Source organism: Zootoca vivipara, chromosome 6 (assembly GCF_963506605.1).
Source record: "Zootoca vivipara chromosome 6, rZooViv1.1, whole genome shotgun sequence".
NCBI lineage: Eukaryota > Metazoa > Chordata > Lepidosauria > Squamata > Lacertidae > Zootoca > Zootoca vivipara.
Genome location: NC_083281.1, coordinates 92,998,158 through 93,018,781, shown reverse-complemented (window position 1 = coordinate 93,018,781; position 20,624 = coordinate 92,998,158). Strand labels below are relative to the sequence as shown.

Here is a 20,624-nt window from a genome sequence, read left to right as displayed (position 1 = left end):
ATCTTTTGCCCATGTCCTTCAGGGTCAACTGCAGGTTTACATAGACGCAACACAAAGAGGGCTGCAACCAGAGGATTTTGTAACATGCTAATGATATCCTTGCACAGGGACAGAAAAGTGTTCTGGACTACTCCTCCCTGACCACTGGGCTAAGCTGTCTGAGAATGATGGGAATTGAGAATCCAACCACACCCAGAGACCCAACATTCAAGAACACTGTGAGGAGGGGATCTCCAGCAGCTGCCCCCCCCCATACACATTTCTTCAGCTGCAGTAAATGTTGATGTCCCCAGTGCAATTGAGCATACAGTGGTACCTCGACTTACGAAGACGATCCGTTCCGCGGCGCTCTTCGTGAGTCGAAGTCTTCGGTTGTCAAAGCGCCCGTTCTGCGCATGCGCGAAGCACGATTTTGCGCTTCTGCGCAGGCGCAGAACGTGCGCATGATGAAAAGACTTCCGAGGTTGTCGACTTCATAAGTCGAAACCTTCGTAAGTTGAGTCATTCAGGTGTCGAGGTACCACTGTATAAGGACAATAGCCCAGTGGCAGAAATGGTTTCTCCAAAACTTTCTGAGGATACTGCAAGCAGCTTTGGAAACAGAATCTCTGAACTTCAACAGACCATTGGACACAGGCCATAATCACACACAGCAGCCTTAAAAAAAATACAATAATTTTATACATTAGAAGGGAGATAAATTAAATGTTGACAACGCCCATCATTAAAAGCTAATGAATGGTTGATTGTAAAAAGCACTGCATTAAAAAGGGAGTGTTTTGTACTGTAGCTTATTTTTAATTGATGCATGAATTTTAATGCTATGTATAAAAAGTAAGGGGGTGACATGTCATTCCATCTACTGCTGATGAACTTGCATATATAGGTTTACTGAGGCTTGGAAAGGTAACATCAAACACAACAGGACTATTTCTTGAGGAGAAAAGGATGAAACATACATGGACAGAAATACTTGGACATCCATATTCCAGTTTCCCAAGGTCAACTTTGTGAACTTTACTATCTACAAAGAGGCACTGGGCATATCCTCTCTGCAAAATTCATGGTGATGTGTGCGCCTCTAGCATCTTAAGATACTATACCACAGGGTTATCTTAAACTTTAAACTGGACTGCTCATAGATAGACATCCCATTTATTCCATTTTTTTAAAGGAACTTGGCAGATGTTTGTGCCGAAGGAAAATCTACAAAAAATTAAAAACCTTTGTATCCATGTTGCCCCTTTGCACAAGCAATGAATGAAGAGGGCCATGGTTGTAGGACAAACTTGATAAATTTGATGGAAATGTGATAAAGGCAGATAAAGAAGGTGAAAAGTATTCTTGAAAACAACATACAGTTGCTATATTTGTGTGTGACATCAACCATGCAGTGGCCTTCATGCACAGAGATGCTATAGCCCAGGAGGCCTCCATCACATAAGTAAAAGTTGCACTGAGGGTGGGAAGCAGCAGAAAAGACAACAGCCCCTTGAAAAGCTCAAGTACATGTCTGTTTTTTTTTCATCTTTGCCAGATACAGACACTAACACAATTGTACAGAATTGTACACAATTCTTCACACTCTGAACCTTCCAGATTCCTTGGTTGGTCCCGGAACTGTTTCAGTGTCAATCAATTTCCAATCTCTCTTCTCCAAGGGGGAGGCTATTGATGGACAGACAATGGAACTGGGCACTGTTAGACGGTCCCATGGCACCTAGGAAACTCAAGTGCGTGTCTAAGTGCAGGGTGCTTAAAAATAATATATTACAGAAGTGAGCCCAAGGTGTCTATTGCTGTAACTCCACGTCACAGTAAGTAGCAGGAACTGAGGGCACATATAGACTCAACAACTTGAGACTCCACACCCTGAGAAAATGCAGCAGCAGAAGTTGGGGAGGGAGCAGGTCCAGAATCATGGCAAGGGAGCCACTGGTAGCCAGTAGCGACAAAAAAGTAGATGCCCCACTGCCCAAATCTATTAAATCTATTAAACTGATCTCTCACTTGGGTGAACACAGGACTCTGCCTGACTTCTGAGCTCACCCAGCCCAAGTGAAATTGCCCCCAACATCTTTGCCCTGTTGCAATTCTACTTTCTATCTGTAGATTAGGTTGGGATTTTGCTGCCCAGAGGGCTTCTTTCACCCGCAAATACTGTGCAGAGAGACCTTTAATTCTTGCAAGCACCTCTGACCTGCCTGAGCTGTTAACTCCCAATGGAGTTGACCATCAAGGAGTGCTTTCTCTTGGCCTCTTCTTGGTGGCCATCCACTCAGAGGAGCCTGCTTTAAGATCTTGGGCTAGGAGGCAGCGGCAGACGCAGAAGGGAAAGCCTCCCCTGAGAGAGTCTTTATAAAAGTCTTCACCTGCAAAAAGAGGAAACAGATCTTCAAATAAAATCCAAACAATTGCTTGTTCAGTTGTTGCCATGTTAGTTCCAGGGAATAAGCGACACACAGTTAAGGCAAATTGGTAGCTTACGGTGCCAACTTTAATCTGATGGAAGAATATGCAAGTTTTGTGCATTATACCAAAGCTTTCACATTTCACAGAAGTGAAATCTTACCTGGGACATAAGCCTCCCTTGTTCATTTGTGTCATCCTCAAAATCCTTTGTGACATCAAGCAGCAAGACTGGAGCATTTCTTATGTTTTCAGAATGAATCCTGTGGGGGCAATAAGAATGTTATTTCCTTAACTCTTTTCACTACACAATCAATATTGTGGCTTCAGTTACAGTAGGGAGTTCAGCTCACTTCCTTGAATGACCTCATCTGCATTGACTTTGAGTTGTCTCATTAATTCACCTCATTCCCTTCAGTGTGCTATAATTATGCCAAGGTTGTTGAAAGCCAGAGCAAGGGGAACTTTTTGCAGACCAGGGGCCACATTCCCTTCTAGGCAATCTTCTGGGGGGGGGTCACATACTGGTGACAGAAGAATGAATGGAAATTTTACCCTTGTGCAGTAGGGTAGTTTCTACACACACACACACACACACACACACACACACACACACACACCTCCATCATCCATCCAGACTGTGAGGGACGAGGGATACAGGGAAGTCCCTCCCATCTTAAGTTCCAGCCCATCCCCAAGCGCGGGAGAGAGTAAGGAGAGCTCTGCCTCCAGCGGAGAGTCAGGAAGTGGTGTCCGAGGCTCAGGCAAGGTTGTGGAGCCCAGGCCGCAGGTGGGACAGGAAGTAGGACGCACAGGGGGGAGGCCAATTCCCCCAACTCCCGAATTGCGACGCAAACGTAGGGGGAAGAGGTTGGGTCTGCCAAAGCTGTGGTGCTGGAAGAAAACGCGCCAATCGCCATTCGGGAGTTCAGACACCTCACCTTAAGGATGCATTTTTACTGCTCTGAACACTGTAAATAATCAGCACTTAATAAAAACCTTAAAAGACCATGCTGGAGTCGTTACTCTAGAGTAGCCATACCAGGCCCTCTGACAGCAACTCCCGAATCCTTTTTTTGGCTACTTTGGAGTGCAGCGATGAGCGCTCAAGAGGCTGAGCATTGGAGGCTGGAGGCCGAAGCAGCGAAGCAGGAGCTGCAGAACCTCACAGCGCACGCACAGCAGCAATTGCATGCCGCTCAGGAGGAAGCGCGAGGGGCGCAGGAGGAGCTGAACAAGCTGGTGGACCAGGTGAGGACAAAAGAGGAGACTGAGAAACAGCTAAGGGTGATGGTTTTGGACCTACAGAAGAAGTTGGAAGAGGAGAAAGCCGCTAGAGGTGGGGGGGTGCCCCAGCCGCAGCTAGTCCAAATGAGAAGGGGACAGAGCCTAGTCACCAAGTTTAGCGGCGACCCTAGGGAGTACCTAGGATTCGAGACAGAAATAAATTATGCGCTGGAATTGCATGCAGCAGAATTCCCAGATGACGCGCACAGAGTCTCCTTTATCATAGAGCATTTGACGGGGGCCGCCCGAGAATGGGTAAGACCGCTCATCGCGCAAAAAAATCCTTGCATGAAGAACGCAAAATTATTTCTAGAAGCTTTAAAAATAATGTACGCTAGTGACAGTGAAATGGAGGCCACTAAAGAGGAGCTTCATAACTTAACACAAGGAAAATCGACAGTTAGGGACTACTGGGCGAGATTCACCATGCTGGTGCACAAACTGGGGTGGGATCTGCAAAGTGAGCCAGTGAAATCAGCCTTCTACATGGGTTTGCACGCAGACGTTAAGGATGAGCTGGCAAGAGGTCCCAAACCGCGAACTATGGATGAGTTAAGCAAAGCGGCGCTAGCGGTGGGGGTGAGACAGGAATCCAGATGGAATGACAAACAAGCGACGCGCGCAGCAAAACCTTGGTTCCCACGCTCCCAGGACAGACCACATCACCAAACCCCACCCCAGGGCCCGCCCCCACACCCGCCCAGGCCAAGCCCAGAGCCGGAACCGATGGAGATCGGAGGAGCGCGCGCGCGGGCTTTTCAAACCCCGGCGGCGCCAAGAAGCAAGGAGGGAAGAGGCGGGAATTGCTTTCTCTGCAACTCCCCCAGGCATCGCGTCAGAGACTGCCCTCATCGCAGAGAGTGGCAAGGAAAGGCGGGAACGGTTGTACCTTCCCCAGCTGACGCAGCACCACAGCAGGGAAACGAGACAGCCTGGCTGCAGGAGACAAGGGGGAGCGGCCAGGCACAGTCAGCAGACAACAGCCCCCGCCCGCCCACCCGCACAGAGAGGAGCACAGCCAGCCCACCCCTCCCAGAGCAGGAGTGGTTCTAGAAGTCACGCTCACGCTACCAAATGGCTATCCCCTGACAGTCCTCGCCTTAATTGACAGTGGTGCCTCAGCCAACTTCTTCTCGAGAAACTTTGCGGAAGAGCACCAGATCCAACTTCTGCAGCTGGATTTTCCCCTGCACGTGGCCACCATTGACGGCAGAGAGCTGCTGGGAGGGGCCATCACGCATCAAACCCCCCCCATGAGAATGACGGTGGGAAGGCACTCAGAGACACTGGCTTTCAACGTCACAACCATCTCAGACCCCCCCATCGTCTTGGGCATGAGCTGGCTGACGCGCCACGACCCCTCCATAAGTTGGCACCAGAGATGCATCACTTTTGGATCAGACTTTTGTCTGGAACATTGCATGCAGCACCAACCAGGGGAGGGGCCTCCGATAGCCACGGTGGCCACCATGCACGTCAAGGGGGGTGAGGCAATACCCAAGCCGTACTGGGACCTGCAGGAGGTCTTCAGCGAAGCGGAGTCCGACCACCTACCCCCACACAGGCCTTTTGACTGCCAGATCAACCTGGTGCCAGGGGCAACTATACCCCCAGCCAAGCTGTACGCCATGTCAGATCAGGAACTGGAGGATCTGCGCGCTTTCATCGACAAGAACCTCAAGCGGGGGTTCATCAGAGAAAGCAAGGCAGCAGGGGGCAGCCCGGTCTTCTGGGTGGACAAGAAAGACACGCAACAGCGCCGTCTGGTGGTGGATTTTAGACGGCTGAATTCGGTGACAGAGCCAATGGCTTTCCCCATGCCCAGAGTGGATGATCTCCTGACAGCGGCACGCAGGGGCAAGATCTTCACCAAGCTCGACCTAAGAGGGGCGTACAACTTGATTAGGATCCGGGAGGGTGATGAATGGAAAACCACGATGTTCACGCCTCTGGGCTCTTTTGAATATCTGGTGATGCCCTTCGGGTTGCAAGGGGGCTCCGCATGCTTCCAGGCCTTCATGCACCACGTCCTGGGGTCCCTCCTCTTCAAGAACTGCTTGGTCTTTCTGGATGACATCCTTATCTACTCCAATGACCCAGTGCAGCATGTGAAGGATGTCAGGGAGGTGTTGCAGCGCCTGAAGGACAACCACCTGTATGTGAAGCTGGAGAAGTGCAAGTTTCACACCAAAGAAGTGGACTTCCTAGGCTACAAGCTGTCAGACAAGGGGCTGGCGATGGACAAGGACAAGGTGCAGGCCATCCTGGACTGGCACAGCCCCAGGACGCGCAAAGATGCCCAACGCCTACTAGGCTTCGCGAACTTCTACAGGAAGTTCATCAAGAACTTCTCTCGCGTCACGGCTCCTATCACCGACTGCCTGAGAGGCAAGCAGAAGTTCCGGTGGACACCAGAGGCGCAAGCAGCGTTCGAAAGCCTCAAGAGGGTATTCGCTTCAGACCAGCACCTGTTCCACGTGGTGCAGGATGCGCCCCTACGCCTGGAGACAGATGCTTCGGACAAGGCTCTGGGAGCGATTCTGTTGCAACTGGACGCCAACAGAGAGTGGAGACCCTGTGCCTTCTTCTCCAGGAAGCTGACCCAGCCGGAACGCAACTACACAGTGTTTGACAGGGAACTTCTCGCGATCCACGCTGCGTTCCAGCACTGGCGACACTTCCTGGTGGGCGCCAAGCACCCCATCCAGGTGTGCACAGACCACAAGAACCTGGAGTTCTGGAGAACTGCCAGGGTGCTCAACCAGCGGCAGATACGGTGGGCAGAGTTCTTCTCGAACTTCAACTTCTCCATCCACTACATCCCGGGAGAGCAGAATGTCAGGGCGGATGCCCTCTCCCGCAAGCCAGAGTACATGGAGGAGGAGTTGCCACCGGCACCCAGGCATATTTTCCCCCCATCAGCATGGTCCTGCGGAGCAACAGTGGTGAGCGAGGCAGAACTCACAGCACTGACAGCAGCTGATGAATTTGCCACCCGCATCTTCAGAGAACTGAGAGGGGGGGGGAGCAGGCCAAAGACTTTGAGGAAAGGAGGGGTTTGCTTTTTTACAAGGGAGCCCTGTACCTGCCAACCAAACAGCTGAGAGGTAAGGCCCTCAAACAGATGCACGACAACCCAACGGCGGGTCATTTTGGAAGGGACAAAACCACTCACCTAGTCATGAGACACTTCTGGTGGCCAGGGGTGCGGGAGGATGTTCGGGATTATGTAAGGGGATGTGACACCTGCCAGCGAGCAAAGGTGGTCAGAGCGCCACCAGCTGGTTTGCTGGAGCCCTTAGCCACACCGCACAGGCCGTGGGAAGTAGTGTCCATGGACTTCATCACAGACCTGCCGTCGTCCAGGGGCAAGACCGCAGTGTTGGTGGTGGTGGACCTCATGTCCAAAATGTGCCATTTTATACCATGTGCCAGGGCGGTCTCGGCAGAAGAGACGGCCAAACTGTTTGTTGACCACGTATTCAGACTGCATGGATTGCCTTTAAGGGTTATTTCGGATCGTGGCCGCCAATTTGTTTCCAGGTTCTGGCGGCGGCTCATGAACCTCCTGCAGGTGGAGGTCAGCTTGTCGACGGCTAGGCACCCGCAAACCAATGGACAGGCGGAGCGGGTCAACGCCATTCTGCAGCAGTACCTGAGATGTTACGTCAGCCAGAGGCAAACGGACTGGGTGGATCGCCTGCCACTGGCAGAATTTGCCTACAACAATGCGGTGCACGTCTCCACAGGGGTGTCGCCCTTTAAGGCCAACTACGGGCGCGACCTCAGATCTTTCCCGGAGAGGGAGGGGGAGGAGGAGGAAGAGGGCCCACAGGCAGAGGATTGGGCAGAGGACCTGGAGACGGTGCACCAGCAGCTCAGAGAACACTTGGAGAGGGCCAAGGAAGCGTACAAGAAGGGGGCAGATCGCCACAGGCGACCGGGAGAGGTCATCAGGGTGGGGGACAAGGTTTGGTTATCCTCGGAAGGTCTTCCCACCAGGGGGCGATGCAAGAAGTTAGCACCCAGGAGGCTGGGCCCCTTCACGGTCACGCAACAGGTCAACCCGGTAGCCTTCAGGCTAGCACTGCCGGAGGACATGAGAGTGCACCCAGTGTTTCATAGATCGCTGCTGTCGCCGTACAGGGAAAGTACCAGGTTCAGGGACAGCGATCAGCCTCCAGAGGGAGGGGGGGAGACGGGAGACGCCCGACAGCTCAATGAGGCAACTGAGATTTTAGACTCAAGGAGAGGGGTGAGAGGACTGGAGTACCTGATAGCATGGGAGGACACTCCGCCGTCCCACAATGAGTGGATACCGGCCACAGAAGTACCTGAGGAATTTTTAGTGGAAGAGTTCCACGCCCTGTTCCCCCACAGGCCCAAGCCCTGGCACATGGAAAGGGAGGGAGAGGGGGAGGGGCAGGAGGAAGGGATAGCAGGCAGCAGCTCTCCATGGAGATGGGAAGCGGAATTTGAGGACACGGAAGAAGAGGTGTGGGTTTCACCGAGGTCAACGACGTCAGAGGCAGGAGAGGACTGGCAGAACATTTTTACTCCCACCAGCTCTGACGCCACTGACTTCTTGGGATTCCCGTCTTCTCAGGGGGAAGGAGAAAGATCGCAGGATTGGGGGGAAAATTTTACACCCACAGGCTCGGATGCCACAGACTTCTTGGGGTTTCACTCGTCCCCAGCAAGCGGAGAGCCACTAGGAAGGGGGGGAGAGGAGCCTGGGAGGGGGATGGATGTGAGGGACGAGGGATACAGGGAAGTCCCTCCCATCTTAAGTTCCAGCCCATCCCCAAGCGCGGGAGAGAGTAAGGAGAGCTCTGCCTCCAGCGGAGAGTCAGGAAGTGGTGTCCGAGGCTCAGGCAAGGTTGTGGAGCCCAGGCCGCAGGTGGGACAGGAAGTAGGACGCACAGGGGGGAGGCCAATTCCCCCAACTCCCGAATTGCGACGCAAACGTAGGGGGAAGAGGTTGGGTCTGCCAAAGCTGTGGTGCTGGAAGAAAACGCGCCAATCGCCATTCGGGAGTTCAGACACCTCACCTTAAGGATGCATTTTTACTGCTCTGAACACTGTAAATAATCAGCACTTAATAAAAACCTTAAAAGACCATGCTGGAGTCGTTACTCTAGAGTAGCCATACCAGGCCCTCTGACACAGACAATCAAGAGTTCAATACTACATTCCAGCCAGGCCAAAAAAAGGGTGTGAAGCAGGGTCAGTGAGGGACGTGGCCTGGGGAATGTTCCAAGGGTCAGACAGAGAGGCACATTCTCTCTATGGGCCCAAAAATTCCTGTCCCTGTTGTAATCCCCTGTCTCAGCTTTACCATATTGCCATCCCAGAGCAATCTGGAGATAACAGTGGCTTATACTATACACCAAATCTGCTCCTTGAACTGTTGATCACACTGTGAAGTTAATAAAACCAGCAATAATTTTTAAAAAACAGCCTCTCTTGCAGCTTCATGCAAGGATTAAAGATTATTACACACACATAGAGAGCGAGCTTTCAACATCTTACAGCATAGTGCATATGTTGCCTATTAAACACCCACAGTGAAGCTAAATTTTGCTGCCTTGCACCGTCACCATGACTCATATAATTCAATGGATTTCCTTTAAACAAAGCCAAATACATTATACCTTCAGATTTAAAAAGTTTGTTAAGGCACTTACTAATTCCATTACGTACATCCCAAAATGTAGAAATTGTAACTTAAGGTACCAACCTTAATTTCTGCATCATGTAAGCAGTAAGCATTTTCTGCAATGTGCTCACTTAACAATCTAGCCTCCCTGCACCCACGCTCTGCCTCCGTCTTTCAGCCCCAAACTTCTTTGTCTAAGGTAACACTGAGGCTCACAACACCACAGGTCACTGGCCTCCTCACTGCAAGCCAAATCTCTGCTTTCTCTATTCGCCTTCACTTAGGATACAGGGAATGGTGTGTGTTTGTAGGCTACAGAGGAAGGATGGGACAAGCTAGTTAATGACCTGGCTTGCACCTAACAGCAAGTCATGGTCAGAAACAAACTATAGCTTACTACGAATGTGCTAGCAAGCCGATACATGCTGCTCAAATCACGCCCACTCTGCTCATCCATTTGCCAACTGGGAGGAAACAAACAACAGTGCTGGATTAGAGTTGTGTGCAATCCAAACAAACCATGGGCAGAAGTCAAGGTTTGTTCTTGACTTACTACTCAGTTCCTTTGGAAAGATGCAAACTACTAATGCTGGTTCACACAAACTGCTAAGCTAGCACTGTGGTTTTGTTTACTCCCAGCTTGGCAAAGGGTGAGTGCAATTTGAACTGGGTGGATGAAGACACAAATTAACAGTAAGCCATAGTTTGTTTCTGACTACTGGTTAGTATTACATGCAACATCAAGAGGGACACAAGTGAGGGAGACAGAGTTTTGGGCAAGTGTCTGCATCCTCATCAGAAGAAACATGTCAGGATAAGAAAGGAGGGGTGCCTCACATTTATGAATAAGTAGGGATATAGAATTGGGCTTCATTTAAAATGAATTAAATCATTAGAATTCACAAGCAGTGTAAAGGGGAGGTCAGACAGTCCCATGTTCTGATTGTGCTTGACAGTTACTCTGCTGCTTTCCCCCGTACTATACAACGATGTAAGCTTTCAAAAAGCTTGGTTCTGAAAACTAATAATGTAGAACTGGAAAACACACTTCTTCTTTAAGATGCACATGACTAACTACAGGTTGAGAGCAAGAGGACTGGGGGTGAAAGACCAAGGCAAAGCATGGAAGTTCACCTCCTTTGCTTCCACTGATCGAGGTTCAGAAGTTGACAGACAGGCTCTGTGCAGCTAGAGAGCTCAGCTGAGTGAAGTCAACACCACCCAAAGACTCACTGGATTCCAGAAGCTCAGTTGTAAGTGAGCACAATATGCAAGGCTGTCAGATGTGTTTACTGATTAAACAGCAAGGAAGATAACATTGGGCACCTTTACAGTCTCTTCTGCTTTTTGGTGGAAGAGTGAAGTTGCAGTTGCCTTAACTGCTGGTGTAAAGCAACAATAATTCCTTCCTGCCTCTCTTCCTGCTAAATAACAGTTGGAAAACCCCAGTAATGTGTTCAGAATAAAGCATGCAGAATGAGAACATACATCTGGCAGGTTTAAAAGAAGTGCAGTAGAGATTTCTATCCCAGTCTGTGCATGCATTGGATTTGAACTTGTTTTAAACATACAAACTTGTTTTTATTCTTAGTCACCACAGGGAGCATTCATAAATGGAATGGAATGAATAAAAAATAAAGGATGATGATGACTTAATCCCTAGAGCAGTCTTTCCCAACTTGGTGCCCTCCAGAGATTTGGGTCTTCAACTCCCATCAGCCCCAGCCAGTGCCCCAGTTGATGGGAGCAGAGCCATGCTAGCTGGAGCTGATAGGAGTTGCAGCTTAAAACATGGGGAGGGCACAAACTTGAAGAAGGCTGAGCTAGCTTGTGATTTCACACATCGCTCCCACTGCAGAACGGAAACTTCCAGCGTCTCTCTGGTTTGCAACAACACTGCAACTAACACAGTAGTGGCCTGTAAACTGTGACAATGGGAAAGAATAAAAATTATGCCAGTAAGGATGCCCAAATGAATCACAAAAGAGTAATCTGGATCAGGCCTGACTTACTGTTGGGAAAGCTGCCCTAGAGTAATCCAGAGCCCACTAAATGTGTCTGGTGAGCAAGAGACTGGTCATTAAGGATCCAAACGTTGCCTGTCACATATCTTATTTTGGGCCCAGAGTTGTGCACAGCTCAGGACACAGCACCTGTCTGTACACAGCTGCCCTCCTGCACTTCGTGGTCTCTAGCCCACCCATTTCTGTGTTACCATGACTTCCTGGTTCCTTGCTGTTCAGCATCATAGCCCAGTGGCAGTAATGTTTAGCAGTTAAGGTGTTGGACAAGGACCTGGGAGACCTGGATTCAAATCCTCACTCAGAAACCTTGGGCCAGTCACTGTCTTGGAGCCTAACCCACTTCACAGAGTTGCTGTGAGAATAAAACAGGGAACGAGAGGACCACATACATCGCCTTGAGTTCCTTGAAGGAAAGAAGGTAAATCGTCATCCTCATCTCCAGGTGACGGGAACTGTGGCTTGGCTCCAGGCTCCACTCTTCAGTGTGGGATCAAGCAGGTGCTCTGGCACCAACATACACCTGCCACTTGACACAACTGTGTGGGATCAAAAAGAAGAGGCTCAAGCGCAGAGAGCAGACACTGCCTGCAGAGCCACAACTGCCTTCCCAATGAAGCCAGCTCTCTGCTGCTCCGCCTGTGACTCACTCTGTGATCTTCTCCACGAGCCAATGTTCGTGTTGAGTGTGAAGCTGCTCCAGGTAGCGCAGCTGGACGTCCTTCTCTTCAGGCCTCCCTCTTTGGCGCAATCTTTCCATGCAGATCTGAAAGGAGGGAACGGGAAATTCATTGGCCAGTGCCATGAACGCCAGAGCCCCACACCTCCTGTTCTGCCAGAGAGACACACTTCACTCTCATACCCAATGGAGCAAACAGCTGGCTTGCAAACCTGATCCAAAGGTGACCCAGAAACTGCAATTAATCCAGAATGCGGCAGCCAGATTGGTGACTGGGAGCGGCCGCCGGGACCATATACGTGTTTCCCCTATGCACCATCTTATATTTATTTTACTCAAAAAAATAAGCCTATGGCTTATTTTCGGGGGGGGGGGCGGGTATTTTTTATTAAGCAATTTACATTTGGAACTTTGGAGCCGGTCCCTTTGGGTGCGATTGACAGCCCCAGCATTGTGGGTGGTGGTGGTGGTGGGGAAGCGGAGGCGCCTTATTCCCTAAATGTATGGATTTGACAAGCTCTGGCCTTTTGAACATAAGCTCTTTTTTGTACATAACCATCCAGAAAGTGGGGCTTCCGCTGCCACTCCCTCATAGATGCAGAGATATCCTGGGACTGGAAAGGAAGCCGGAGGACTCAGTGGAGGGAGAGGGAGCATGACCACCACGGGAACGGACATCGCATACCTTTTCGTTGGCTACGTGCCCAGCGAGCGTGGTCAGAGCCAGGAGTGCGCACAGAGCTGCCTGCGCTCCTCCTGGGGCCACCATGCCCAACTCCCCCGCCCAGCCAACCCAGAGACCCTCCCCACAACACTGCCGAGGTGGGGCGTGAGCACGAACTCCCAGGTCCAGAACCATCCCAGCTTCCGACTTTATCAGAGGCTCGGGCCCATCCGCACGTCGTCACGTGACGCCGTGGGCCATTCCTTTTCGGGAGGAGGCAGGTGCCCGGAACCGGTGGCTGCTGCAGCCCCGACAAAGCACGCAGCAGCGCCACTCACTCCGAGGCAACAGGACCCAGCAGCAGCGCCATCCTCGTCCTCCCGCTGCTGCCCGGCTGGGCTCCGGCTGTCCCCACCCAGCCTCCTCTGTGGCCCCCAGGGGCGAGCAGCGGCCTTGCCTCCGCTTGACCCGGCAGCAGCAGCAGCAGCGGGAGGATGAGGATGGCGCTGCTGCTGGGTCCTGCTGCCTCGGGGCGAGCGGCGCTGCTGTGTGCTTTGTCGGGGCTGCAGCAGCGCCGGTTTCGGGTGCCTGCCTCCTCCTACCGCGGCCAGCAGCAGCGCCGTCCTCGTCCTCCTGCTGCTGCCTGGGTGGGCTCCGGCTGTCCCCACCCAGCCTCCTCCGTGGCCCCCAGGGGCGAGCAGCGGCCTCGCCTCCACCTGGCTCCGCAGCAACAGCAGCAGCAGCAGGACAAGGACGGCGCTGCTGCTGGGTCCTCCTGCCGTGGCCGGCATTGCTGTTACTGGCTCAGCGCTCTCCTTCCGCGCAGCGCTGCGGCGCAGTTCCAGGCGCTGACTCGGCAGATGTCCTCCTTCTCCTGCTGCGGCCGGCATGCTGGGTCCCGCTGGCTGGCTGGGCGCTCGCTCTGTGCAGCGCGGAGGTATGGCTTATTTTCAGGGGGTGTCTCATATTTCACAAATGCTTTAAAAGCCTGCTATGGCTTATTTTATGACTACGTCTTAAAATAAAGGAAACACGGTAACACCGGTCCTGAGAGATCTACATTGGCTCCCTGTACGTTTCCAAGCACAATTCAAAGTGTTGGTGCTGACCTTTAAAGCCCTAAATGGCCTCGGTCCTGAAGGAGTGTTCCCCCCCCCCATCGTTCAGCCCGGACACTGAGATCCAGCGCCAAGGGCTTCCTGACTGGGTGAAGGTGCACCCAGGGCGCCAACTTTGAAGGATCCATTCACATCCAATGCAACAAGCATGCCGATTTACCTGCCTTCAGCTGAGTAGAAGGTAAGACAGCCAGAGCAATGACCCAGACAAAGATATAGCAGGCAGTCTCCTACATGAGTGGACCACTTGCTTTCAATCTTCATTTTTGTAAATCACTTTGACTTTCACTTTTGAGGGTGGGAGGTGGCGAAGTGACTAATAAATATAACAGTAGTTTTCAGTTACCTCTGGGGGTGCCCGTAGATAAAGGAAGCCATGGATGTCAAGCTGGTCCCTGAATGCTTGTTGGAGAAAAGTGTGCCAGTCCTGGTAAATTGCCCACTCAATCTCTGCCAGGTGGCCAATCTCAAACAGGTTTTTGGCAAAGACGTACCTGGGGAAGAACCATGCAGTTAAACCACCCGCAGAGCAACAAACACAGGAAGAAGAACATGCAAGTCAGAGATAAATGCGAAACTGCCAAGCTTCCCAAATATTGTATTTGCAATTGGCATCCATTCATCATTACAAAATGGAAGGTTTTCCTCTTTCTCGTGGGGAAGAGGCTCCAATGGAAGGAGTGGCAAAGCTTTCCTTGCTAAGAGGGCACTGTCCTTAGTTTCTCCAGATTTAAGCTGGAAAGAACTGCAAGGACATTCAGCAACACTGAAAGTGTGGGAAGAAACTGCAGAGCACTCTGCACATGGAGATGGGGCACTGAATACTTGAGAACATTTCAAAAGGTAAACATCTCCCCACTTCTCTTGGCATGTGGCCCCATCTCACTGTTGCTGCTGCTGCTGCCAACTTCAGGAACAGGATTGTGGCACCATACCTATCACTATATATAGATCTCTCAAAAACCCGCACGTGGTCCCACATCTTCAGGGGCTTCACAGACAGGGGCTCCAGCTGGGCCTTCAGCCGACTCAGACATGAGTAAGTCTGGAATGTGTAGGACCACCGCGAGGGCTCCTGATACATCATTTGAAGCAGGTTTGCAAAGCTTTGAGATGGAGAGGCCTGTGACAAGGAATAATTTAAGAGACACACATTTAAGAACCCAATGGAACAGGAACCACAAAACAAAGAGTGTGTTTTCTGGGGGGACGCCACAGCAGGGCCTGTGAACCTGTGCCATGTGAAGATATTGCAAGGTTCCTCTTCTCTTTGCCTCCCTCCAGCTCAACCTTCTCCCACTTGGTGCTCCTATCAGCCCCAGCCAGCAAGTTGGGATAAGTGGTACAGGCTTCCGAATCGTTATTTGATTCAATGTCTTTGGCGAGACGAGTTTCCTAGTCCCTGGGCAAAAACGATCCATACTAAAACTGTGTCCTATGGACTGTCCCCTTCGGACTTGTTGAAACTAGACCTTGCCACAGCTAAAAGAACCCTCAAACAAAAACTAGAGGAAATGGACCTCCAGCAAAATGTCATAATGGGAAGTGGTACCTGTTCACCATCAAACCTCGGCATAGTGCCCTCCCCGCAGATTCCATCTTATTTGACATCCCTATCAGTCGCGGCCCATAGGTTTGCCTTTATTAAGGCAAGATTTAATGTCTTTCCTTGCAATGTTGTGAATAATAGGTTCTCGAAAGGCCAGAGTTCAGTTCTGTGTGCATGTGACAACAGATCCATAGAATCCCTCCATCATATATTATTCTGTTGCCCCTTGCACATGGTCCCTCGGACCAGATTTTTATCCCCCTTAATATCTGAAACTTTGGATAAGACTTCGGAATCCCAGTTAACATATCTGTTACAGGATAATGAGCCAAGTAGATCACTCCTTGTAGCTAGATACCTGATTGCAGTTCTATCCTACAAGAGGAAAAATGGGTTAACTTTATGATTATTGATTTTTTGCCCTAATGTTTGATTTATAGTGGTGGCCAGATGATCTAAGTGATATTTTTTACCTTGTAATTGTAATTTTATAATATTTATAGGGATAGGATTTTTATGAATGGAATTGATTTTGTTTACTTTTGTTTTGGTTTGTTCTGTTGTACGATGTACATTGTTTTGTGTTGATATCTTGATATGGGCCTATGGCCGTAATAAAGTACTCTTCTGGGATAAATGGAAGCACAGCACATAAGGAACAGCACAGGGGGTGGGTGGAGTCTTTAAAGATCTTTGTAGAAGTTTTTTTGAACTTTATAAAATCATGCATGGTGTGGAGAAAGTGGATAGATTAATATTTTTCTACCTCTCTCAGAACACTAGAATTCGTAGGCATTCAGGGGAGCCAAATGTTGGAAGATTCAGGAAAGATAAGGCTATTGATGGCTATAAACCAGGATGGCAGTGCTCTGCCTGCAGTCGGAGGCAGCAATGCTTCTGAACACCAGCTCCTGGAAACCACGGGAGGAGAGAGTGCTGCTCTTGTAGTCATTTCCCACAGGCATCTGCTTGCCCACAGTGAGAACAGGATGCTGGACTCAATGGGCCATTGGCCTGATCTGGCAGGCTCTACTGAAGTTCTTATAACCTTTAGCACAGGCTTCCTCAAACTTGACCCTCCTAATGTTTTTGGCCTACAGCTCCCATGATCCCTAGCTAGCAGGACCAGTGGTCAGAGTTGATGGGAATTGTAGTTTCAAAACATCTAGAGGGCTGAGTTTGAGGAAGCCTGCTTTAGCACAAAGAGGGTGACTACTCTTTGTTGCCAAAGGAAGTTGCATGAGAGTGAATGGTTATGTTATCTGAATGATTATGTTGGTAAGAAGGCAAGTTTCCCCTTTGCTCAAAATTCTTGTACTGAAGAAGAACTCCCAGGCCTGCAAACCTACCAGTGCCAGTTGATTGAATACAAGATTCTGAACCAAAACAGCTCAGTTCCTTACAGACCTAACAAGTTTTACATCTGGACCCTTACCTGGTGGGGACCAGCAGCTTCAACTTTCTGCCACTTGGACACTGGCTCCGAGGTCATGGACCATTCTGGAAAGGCTTTTCTGAGCACTCTCACAAACGTTGACTTTCCCACTGCTGGGGGAGCAAAAAGCACGCATGCCCATTAGCCAACATTCCTCCTTATACAGTGTTTCCAAATATCAGCAAAAGGAAAAGGAACCTCGTTCTACTTAAGTTGTGCAGAGAATGAGCCATGGAGATGGGATGTAACATTCACACCACACACTTGGAGCACATGGCTTCCCCCTAAGAATCATTTCGGCCAACAGCTCTGAGGGTGTGTGAGGTTTTCAGTCAAGCGGTATATAAATTTTATGAAATAAACAAAATAAGAACATAAGAAGAAGAGCCTGCTGGATGAGGCCACAAACCAATCTGGTCCAGCATTCTATTCTTACAGGGGCCAGCCAGGTGCTTGTGAGGCCTGCAAACAGAATTCAAGCAACAGAGCACTTTCCTCTCCTGTGGTTTCCAGAAGCTGGTGTTCAGAGGCACTACTGTGTCTGACTGTGGAGGCTAGCAGCCATCAACAACTCTCCCCTCCATGAATTTGTCCAATACTCTTCTAAAGCCGCATCCTAGTTGGTGACCACTGCTGCCTCCTGTGGAAGCGAGTTCCATAGTTAAACTATGTGCTGCATGGAGGACATTCTTTTCTCTGTCCTGAATCGTCCAACACTCAGCTTCATTGCATAAAGAATCCTGGGACCTGTAGTTTGCTCCTCAAAGAGCTACAATTCCCAGCACTGTTAACCGACCAGAGTTCCCAGGATTCGAAAGCCATGTGCTTCAAACATATGGTGTGCATGTGACCCACTTGGCACCTCACCCTGGCCCCACTCCCCTTCTGCATATTATGGGCCATAATAATACCACCCAACCCAACAGCGCTCTTGTAACAACAACAACAACAACCAAGTTCCATTCATTTCTGAACACCAGTTCATGCTTTTAGCATGACAGCTGTAGTACTTTGTGAATTCTGTGATATGGCATTTGCTGTTTAGCCTATTTTTCAGTTGATGGTGTTCTATGGATTGTAATTGTTTTACTGTACTTATGATTTGTTATCTGTTCTATATGATTTGTGTTGAGTTTGGAATGTTCTATTATGTTCTAGTTATTTACTGTTTCTAACTGCCTGCTATTCATCTGAATGAAAAGCAGCATAGTAAATACATAAATCACCACCCAACCAAGATCTTCCCTGGAGGCTCGCCAAAGCCTGAGACTGCGTGTCTTCCCCAACTGCTGCAGCACGTGGAATGGGGCAGAACGTTACTCCTAACTAATGCATATATCCTGGAACCGTGCAAGGACCCGAGCCCTGGTGCATCCAAGGCAATAATAAGGCTGCCTCTAAGCAAGTGCAGAGTTCCTCCCTCTCTCTCCCCCCCCCCCCCGCCACCTCCGGCTGGACAGGCGCTTCCAAGTCGCAGGGTGGCCCTGCCTACGTAAAATGGAAGAAAATACCCCCTAACTCCTCCTGAGCCCCTTCCCCAGACCCATTACCAATGTTCCCTTCGATGGCGAGCCTCTTGCCGGCCTCCCGCGCCACAGCCATCACGCAGAGCAGCACCAGCAAGCGCCCAGCTGTCGGGAGGAGCAGCCGAGCCACTGCGCCTGCGCCACCGCCCTGCCGAAGTCCCTCGTGTCTTTCCGGAGTCCGCCGCGCCCAAAGGGGCCCAGTTCACTTTGTTCCGACGCTGGGCTCCGGCACCTAGGTGCAGCAGTACTCCCGCAGACGGCCATTTGAGGGGCAGGAGGGTGTGCTTGTTGAATGCGGCACCCTGGAGTCATGTTTTGAGAGGATCAGGCGCCTGCAGCGCCACCCCATGCATGTCTCCTCGGGAGTAAGGCGCACCTGCGGTGCTCGGTAGCGTAACCACCTCTCTCTGCAGCGTGTAACAAAAAAGCACAAGGGAGTCCACTTTTCCTCTCACAACTCAGGAGTAGAAAGGGTGCCATTCGGCAAACTGCCTCTCTGGGATATAAAACAGCCCGGACTATTTCCTGGCACGCATTGGAGTGGTATTTCACAGCTCTGTGCCGCAGATGTAAAAACAGGGATTCTAGAGAAGGAAGAAATTGCCAAAGAATCAGAGCTGGCCCACCCATTAGGCGGCATGAAGCAGCCGCCTGAGGCAGCAGAAGAGCAAGAGGCTGTGCCCTGCCCATGGAAGGGGGTTGGGGTGGGGGCAGGAGGCAGCACAATCCCCTTTCGCCCCTGTTCCCTTGGGTGTTGCGTTAAGCCCCCTTCATGTGTCAACTGTGCAAAGGGGTCTCCACCAGAGCAAGGGGCCAGAGGAACATGCTGCTGGCCTTGCTCCAGATGCTGCTGTTGCCCCAGGCTCTGCCCTAGTGTCCACCCCCTGGACATAGGCAGCAGGGGGAACAGGTGGGCTTTCCTTGAGGCAGGTGTGGCCACACTCAGCATGTGCAGGTTGGAAGAGGGCCAGGAAAGCCATGCAGCACCTGGGGTGAGTGCTTTGCACTGAAGAAGACCCCTTGGCACAACAAATGTGTGAAGGGGCCTTTCCAGTCTTGCTTCTGGTGAAGTGCAGAAGATGCAGCCAGTTCGGTTCCCGCCAGTTGTTGTGGGCTGCTGTTGCCATTGGTCCCAGCAAGCATTGGTCAGCAAATGGCTGCAGTCCAACAACATCTGGGAGGCACCACATTGTCTAACCCTGCTTTAAGATATGTAGAAATGTTTCCCACATGGCTTGTATCCAACTAAGCACTGCTCACAGTAAACCTACTGAAATCAACGGACATAACTTACTTAGGCCCATTAACTTGAGTGTGATAAAGCTAACCACCCCATTGCTGCACATAACATGCTTTTTATTTGTGTGAGTGTGTATGTTCACATGCCCAAGACGTTGTACATGTAGAGTGGGAGTAGAGTAGGTACCCACTAAAGGCTGCTGGCCCAGGGCCTATCGTGGGTCTTGATTCAGCCCTCTTAAGATGCCGCATGGCTGTTGTTTTTCATGCAACAGACTAGCACAGTTCATCAGCATCTGAAGTACTGAATTTTCAGGTAAAGGTGTATTTCATTTGAACAACCCCCACTCCTCTGAATTGCATACCTTCCCTTTATGAAACATAAATAAGTTTACTCAAAGGAGCCAGATGTGAAGATCAATGGCACACAAAAGACCTAACCACTGTACACCATGCTCTGGTAACTTCCAGGCTGGATTGTTGCAATGTGCTGTACAGTACGTGAGATTGACCTTGAACGACTCAGCAACTTCAATTGGTCTAAAATACAGCATCCACATTATTGGCTGGGGTTCTGTTTAGATCTCATGTAGCTGCTGTTTTGAAACAACTGAACTGGTTGCCAGTTCATTTCTGGTCCCAATTCAGGGTCATCGCATCAACACTTTAAGCCCAAAAGGATGCAGGCCCCAAATATCTGAAAGAGACCACCTCATTGCTGCAAACAGTTTTCTGGTGTCAAGGTCAACAGAGCAGGTCCTCTTGGTAGTTCCACATCCCACAGAATTTTGGAGTGGTGGTAGGCCAGGAGAGGGCATTCACTGTGGCAGCGTCTAAGTTGTGGCATTCCTTCCACGCAAGGTACACCTGGCCCTTCACTATAGAGTTTCCATTGTATGCTGAAGACACATCTCTTTATCCTAGCACCTTTGACACCTAAAATGTATATTTTCAGGACCCCAAACTGGTTTTTTGTGATTTTAAAAAACTCTTGTGTGTTTTGAAATGGTATTTTAAATTGTTGTAACCTGCCCTGAG

General features: G+C 50.3%; 1 protein-coding gene across 1 annotated transcript; it reads right to left on the bottom strand.

Annotated features, from left to right (window-relative positions):
- Positions 1-663: 663 nt before the first annotated feature.
- Positions 664-20,551, bottom strand: DGUOK (deoxyguanosine kinase). The gene is made up of 7 exons (XM_035121075.2): positions 18,372-20,551; positions 16,822-16,934; positions 14,773-14,960; positions 14,184-14,331; positions 12,027-12,142; positions 2,573-2,672; positions 664-2,372 (listed from the first exon to the last, which is right to left on the bottom strand). The coding sequence occupies exons 1-7, from the start codon at positions 18,421-18,423 to the stop codon at positions 2,307-2,309; spliced, it is 783 nt and encodes a 260-aa protein (XP_034976966.2). The 5' UTR covers positions 18,424-20,551; the 3' UTR covers positions 664-2,306.
- Positions 20,552-20,624: the final 73 nt, after the last annotated feature.

What these genes read in the sequence shown, in the direction of transcription:
- DGUOK (XM_035121075.2), bottom strand. Translation starts at nt 18,423, where the DNA reads ATGGCTGTGGCGCGGGAGGCCGGCAAGAGGCTCGCCATCGAAGGGAAC. An exon ending in ATCTACGGGCACCCCCAGAG is followed by an intron (nt 12,143 to 14,183) that starts GTAACTGAAAAC and finishes CCCTCCTTTCAG; the next exon opens with ATCTGCATGGAAAGATTGCG. An exon ending in CTCGTGGAGAAGATCACAGA is followed by an intron (nt 2,673 to 12,026) that starts GTGAGTCACAGG and finishes TTGCCCCCACAG; the next exon opens with GATTCATTCTGAAAACATAA.